Genomic DNA, 6,934 nt, shown 5'->3' on the forward strand with positions numbered 1-6,934 from the left:
GTTTTTCTCCCCAAATCAAGCAGATGCTGTTTTGCCAGAAATCTGCGGGACATAAGGACATAATGCATACACACTCAAACACACAGAAAAATATACAAACACAAAATGTGTAGATATGCTAACATATGCAACCTAAAACACACACACACACACACACACACACACACACACACACACACACACACACACACACACACACACACACACACACACACACACGTGTGCACCACTGACCTAAAAATATGGACACATCCCATTGATTTTTGGCTCCCGCTTTGAGTTGAAGTGGTGGCCATCGCCATCTTGATTTTTTTGTCAGCAGAGTGGGTTGGTCCTTACGCAGCTCACGTGAGATGGGGGTTTCCCAGAGCCGCAGCTCTGCCTGCTATTGGTCCCTGATCACCAAGCTGCACGATCACTGGACAGGCGACCTGTCAATCACCCCCTTTGATATCGTCTATTTTACTCCAAACGGGCGAGTTATATAAGAAATTACCCCCCTACAGTTGTTATGAAAAGGCGAAATTAGCTCTATAGACCAAAACCCTGTTAAGGACCAGGCTGTAAAGATGCTTAAAAGTCGGGCATTTTAACATGGGGGTGAATGGGAACAAGGGGACTTCTGTGCCCTGCCTCAAGTGGCCATTCGAGGAATTACAGCTTTCGGGGTTACTTCCGCGTCCTTGTGGGAAAGGGGCAGAGCTTGCCCACTGGCGTGCACGCACACACACACACACACACACACACACACACACACACACACACACACACACACACACACACACACACACACACACACACACACACACACACACCACCTAATTTGGTAGTGAATGAAGCACAAACAAATATAAACAAAGACACGTCTCGTATTTCTTGAACTTTCTTTTTTACTTTATATTAAAAATAACATTCATGACAGTAACAGTGTACAACCAATAATTATAATCCAAAACAATGTCAGCAACAATAATTACACTTGAGAATGGGAGGGTGTCACGTCCCCCTTTTAAATAAGTTAAGAAATAAAGTTTTGCTCCCCCCCCCAAAAAAAAAAAATCATTCTCTAAAAGCGTTTATACAGTGTATTGGCTATAACTTGCTCACAGCGGTTTCTAAAAGCCTGGTCTTTGGGACTTGGTTCATGTGGATATTCATAGCATGTTATCTAGGCAGGCATTTGGTTGTTATTCCAGTAGTACAAAATGAGCACGTTATCGATATTCTCCAGTACATTAAGCTACAGTACACGGTAAAATACTTCTCTAAGTCACCGTTGTATGATCAGTGTATGGCTACTCCAGTGTAAAGTTAGATTCAGACAAAGTAGGATAACATTAACGTTTGGCTTTGGAGGCCTCGAGATGCACTTTCCTTCACTCCCACTGTCCATATTCGCCAGTTTCCAGTTATGGTCCAAGTGTGGAAATCCCAGTATAACCAGCCTAAGCTTTCCACATCTCTCATGACATTTTCAACTTCAACTCAAATCCATATTCAGCCCAAATCATTGTCTCTGTGCCTCTCGGTCTTTGACCGATTTAATCCAGTTCTCTTGGACCGAAAATTTTAAGCGCTCAAGCAGCCAATCAATGGCCACCATCCACCTTTGGATGTCCAATTAAGCTTCCAGTAGGTGGGGATTATCGGTTCATAGAAATGATATCCAGTGTTTATTGTGACAAATATCCTCCAGTCCACGGAGTCGTTAATATTGCACTGTTATCATGTTGGAAATCCAGAGATTGGATCCTCTTCTGAGTTCCTGTCCCGATGAGTGGAGCAGAATTGGCAGTATCCTCTAAAGCTGTCCTGTCTAAACAGCAGCAGTAGTAGCAGCTGTATCTCTTCCCCAGCATCAGTCCACAATTTCAGTTCCAACCGTTCAACATTCAAGAAATCCCCCAGTTCCAGTTCCTCAGTAGTCCTTAGGAGCGGTTTCTGGCCAACAGCTATCGGTTAGCTCTACCATGTCCTGTGAAAGAAAGGGAGATGTATGAGATACATGCGTCTATCTACCTTGTTTCTCCTTTTGCCATACCGATTTTATGTCTTCCTACCAGGCCCAAATGCAATCAACCAACTTTTGATTTAATCACAAATAGATTGCTTTCCATTTCAAGCTATTAGACACACACACACACACACACACACACACACACACACACACACACACACACACACACACACACACACACACACACACACACACAAACAGATTTTTTTAAAATGTTGATATACAGTTGTAGTCCACTTTTGAAACATTGAAAAATATGTAGATTCCGCCCCCCCCCAATTGGCATGAACACACACACACACACACACACACACACACACACACACACACACACACACCTGCCCTCCATGCCAAATTTCAGCCTCCTAGGGCGAAAAACTGTGGCTGCTAAAGGCTGGTGAACTTTTTGTAGCCAACCACCCGACCGACCGACAGAGCGACCTATAGAGCTGCTGGTGGCAGCTAAAAATAGCACACAGAATGTTATAAATAGCCACAGATTGGACCTGGTTATTACTCATCCTTGGTATTAAGAGTCATGCAGTTTGACAGTAGGAGGAGACTAATACCGCGTTCAAGATAACTCGGAACACTGGAAGTTTCAACTCGGAACCTCCGCCCCCGACATATTTGCGTTCACGCTGCACTTCCCGCTCGGGGGGGAAAACCCAACACAGGCTAAGCAACCTGTGTTCAGTCAGCATTGTAGCTACCTACTAGCTAACAATGCTAACCGAACATGCTGAATGCTGAATTTCACATATTGCTCAAATCAGAGCGAAACATAGATGCCACAAACACATTAACGTTAGCGTTACATAAGTAAGACACCAAATTTTGTGATAAAACGTCAACAAACGACAAATGCCTTTATAATAATTCAGTGCTTACCGTCAATTCGGACAAAGCAGAGCCCTGAATGATACCCGAATTTCCGATCTGTAATTCCGACCTGGATGACCGTTCAATTCACTTTTTTACAGGTCGGAACACATTTATTCCGGCGTTGCGAGTTGTCTTGAACGCGGTATAACATTCCCCCCCCATCACCTCCCTCCCTCTCTCCCTGCTCTCACCTGCAGCTCTACATGATCATGGCTCTGATGGCTGCTTTGCTGATGCGGCTGCGGTGCTTCCTCCGGCGCCGAGGCGAGGCCGGCCGGAACGGCGCCCGGCGGGCCGAGGGCGAGCTGGGGGCCGATGTAGGGAGGACTGGGAGAGAGAGAGGGAGAGAGAGACAGACAGAGTAAATACACAAACAAAACACAAAACAATAGACATGTCATCCACCCAATAAGTGTAATTTTAAAAATGCTGGGGGGCAGTGAGATGCATCATTTTCATCAGTTTCATCAAAATCCCATTAGTAGTGTCTGAGCAACACGTCCTCATACCAAAACGACAGAATCCGTTGATTTCCAACGCCTCGAGCCCAAAACGACATAACTGAGGGAAACGTGCGTGCAGGTGCACCTCGTGTGGGGCACGGTTAATTACATTAAAGACTGTCAGAGTTCCTGGTTCCAGCTCCTGACTAGCTCTGGCGCATGCAAGAGGTCGCCATTCGTAAACTTCTTTTTAACCCCCCTTGAAAATCGCCTGTGAGGACGGCCTGTGACACATGGGCGGACAAATGAACAATGTACCGTAGAGCCCGCCTCCCTCCCCGATTGGGCCAATTAGTCTACTTTTGCGAATCGTGTAACACTGTGGTGAGATGCATCATTCCACCAAGTTTCGTCAGAATCCGATCTGAGGTGTCCAAGACAAACAAACAAATGAATCAACAAACAAAACAAACTAGCAGTTTCAGTATGGGTGGACGGCTATACAGGGTCGGCACACGGTGGAGAGACTCCAGTGGCTCTAAACCGTACTGAAGGGACTCAGCAGCCTTGACGCCTGTAACAATGCCTGTGATGGCTCCAGGTTTGAGTGAAAACGTGAGCGTGTGGGAAGTCCAGCTCCCCCGGGGGGCCGGGGAAGAATAGCAGGACACATGTGGCCATGCTGTTTAGTCATACATGTACACTAGACTGTTTCCTGCCTGGGAAACTCTCAGCGTTTGCTGAAAGTACAATACTTATATACAAAATGATAACGCACATGGCCATTGAAGTTGTGGTACCCATAGTGGTCACCCCTCCCTACATCTATCCTGCAGTAATAACGTATGGAAGTCCACCCTGCATCCACCCTGCATTTAGTGCTGCACAAGTGTCCAAGCTATTCCTCTTGGGTTGGTATCTGCAATGGCTGACCGCAAAGGGATGCTAGTGTTGATTTTGTCCATTACTAGTGTCCCCAAGACTTATATACAAAATGATGTCCTACCATTCTTGTGTGTGATTTCTAAATGGCTGCTCCTAAGTATTTTGTTTTGCCAAAATGCACTTTTAGCGAGCCGGGAGCTAAGGCGAATGCTAGATCACTGATGATGTCGATTCCAGAGGCATGTATATAGAAGAGTCGCGGCATCTCCATTCACTCCAATGGACCAGTTTTTTTGACATTGCAAAATGAACTTTTTGGCAAAAAGGAACTTTTGAGAAGTAAGGTTCTGGATTAAGGAGCGCTGTCGAGTTGCAGCAGAATGGACCGTTTGTGATGTACTGTGAAAGGGTGAGACGTTTAAATAACCAAATTGTATATTATCAGCTTTATTTTATGCATTCTGATTCAAACGTATCGCGAGCCCCCTTCCTGGATCCGCATTTTGGACCTCCACTGACACCACTCTCTTACTAGATCGCTCTGGTTGATTCTACGCTGCTACACAGCCCTTCAGAAGGTTCTCTGGCATAATACCAAAGCTTGTGACAGTTAAGTGTACACAATACTACTTTTATTGTTTTATCTCGCAGGTTTTGGTGTACTGCTGAAAAACGTTGGTTTTATTATTTTATTTCATATTGTTTCATTTTTGTGAGCACAAGTAAAATAAAATAAGAAGCAGATTTGTTTTTATTCCCATGGCATCTCAGGCAGACAACATGCAAATTGCAATCTAAGTACACTTGATGAAATTAGCTTTTTGAGCAGTAGATCAACTGCTCTTGCATTGCGTAAAGCCATTCTTGTTTTTTGAGGTAGATATGCAAAAGTACTCAGTAAGTAGCAGGTAACTTTTAATAAAGAGTAACATTGTAACATAACTAGTTACTTCATAAGGTCAGTAATGAAGTAAAGAAACCGATTAAGTTTCCCCAGTAAGCGTGTGCACGCACACACGCGTGCACGCGCACACACACACACTCACACACACACACACACACACACACACACACACACACACACACACACACACACACATACACAGAGCGGTGCAGTACCTGTTTTGAGTGCGGTGGGCTTTGGTCTGTGCTGAGGATGATGATGGTCAGCAGGATGAGGATGCTGTGTTTGTTCTTTCTGTACAGTTTCTACAACTTCCTGTCTGCTCCCCTCCTCTGTGAAAGGACGCTCCCGATTGGTCAATTTAGAGTCTTTGCCCTTTTCCTGATTGGCCGGCTCTGCCCCGGCTGCGTCTCCGCTATTGGCTGACCCGCTTTCCTCCCTCTCGTTCCCTTCTTTGCGATGGGCTGTTTCAGCCTGTGTCTGTTTGTGATTTGTTCCCTCTGTATCTTTTTGCCTATCGCCACTGGTCGGCTCTAAGGCTGAGTCCTTGTGATTGGCGGTGACTGGAAGACTGGTGTTCAGTTCTGATTGCTGATTGGGCGACAGGGTGGGGTTGCCGGGCGGGGAGGCGCTGTCTGACTGGGCGGCGTTGAGTCGGTATTGCGTCCTGAGCTCCTGGTCGTCCGCTGACGGGCCGTGGCTGTACTGCTGATACGGCTGCTGTGGGTAAAGTTGGTGTTGTTGATGGTGCTGATACTGATGCTGATACTGTGCCACCTGCTGCTGCCTCTGTGCGTGATCCGGGTGATGTCGCTCGGCGGCGCCGGGTGACGCGCGCACGCCGCCTTCCTCCCTGGCCCCCTCGAACCCGCTCCCGTGGCCGCCGCCCTCCCTGGGCAGCTGCTGCTCCGCCCTGGCCTCCGACGGCCAGCCCCCGGCCCCCCCGACGGCCGGGTGCGCCGCCTGCTGGTGCACCCTGGGCGGCGTCCAGTGCGCCAGCTGGGTGTACCGGCCCTGCTGCCACTGCCTGGAGGCCACCGACTCGCGCTCCTCGGGGTGGTAGCGCTGCTGCTGGTTGTGCTTCAGGTCGTCGTGGCGATGGAGGTCGGCCTTGGAGGCGTGGCTCTTGGGCGGAGGGGCCGGGTGGACGGCCCGGGGAAGGGCCGGGGGCGGCTGCTGCGGGGCAGGGGCGGGAGGGTTGGGGTTGACCTGGACGGAAGAGGAGGAGGCAGGTTGACACCTGCAGCTGACGTGGTCTTCCACTGAGATGATGGCTTTGTCATAGTGAGCGTTCTTGTTTATGTACTGGATCTTTATCACCTGGTAGAGAGATAGAGACAGATACACAGAGTAAGACACAGAAAATGACATCAGCATCCCAGATCAAAAGAAATGGTACAACATATATTTGATAGTGTAACACACTCTATTGTGTGTTACAGTTAGTAGTGAAGTATGGGCTTCAGACATCATAGCAGCATCCAACAGAAACTATGTAAACATCTGAAGAAATAGTTGACCTCACTTTTTAAAATCATTTATGCATATTTTGTCTGTTTGGCCGTTGTATCGTTTGCTAAGCACTTTGTAACTCTGCTCAATTTACAACCTGCTCTCTCAATGGTCTGTAATTCATCATCAGGGGCAACAGACTCAAAATTACAAGAGCTTTTGGAAGCATTCAAGCTATTGTTTTGCTCTGATTTTATTGGCTCATGGTCAGAGATTGTACGCTGGTCAGCAGGAAGTTGGAGTACAGGCACAGACCAAAGACTGTATAATCAAGGCATTCAAATGTTA

The 6,934-nt window shown here is 47.2% G+C and overlaps 1 protein-coding gene across 1 annotated transcript in view; it reads right to left on the reverse strand.

Moving 5' to 3' along the window:
- Positions 1 to 957: 957 nt before the first annotated feature.
- pdgfba (platelet-derived growth factor beta polypeptide a) overlaps positions 958 to 6,934 on the reverse strand; it is a 32,381-nt gene continuing 26,404 nt past the window's right edge. Inside the window, exons 5-7 of the mRNA XM_083634658.1 lie at positions 5,350 to 6,454; positions 3,094 to 3,229; positions 958 to 1,975 (exon numbers count right to left, since the gene is read on the reverse strand). Coding sequence (XP_083490784.1) covers positions 3,102 to 3,229; positions 5,350 to 6,454 — 1,233 coding nt within the window. The 3' untranslated portion in view covers positions 958 to 1,975; positions 3,094 to 3,101. The remainder of the gene's footprint in view (positions 1,976 to 3,093; positions 3,230 to 5,349; positions 6,455 to 6,934) is intronic.

This window comes from Poromitra crassiceps, assembly GCF_964638095.1.
Source record: "Poromitra crassiceps genome assembly, chromosome: 4".
Classification (NCBI taxonomy): Eukaryota; Metazoa; Chordata; class Actinopteri; order Beryciformes; family Melamphaidae; genus Poromitra; species Poromitra crassiceps.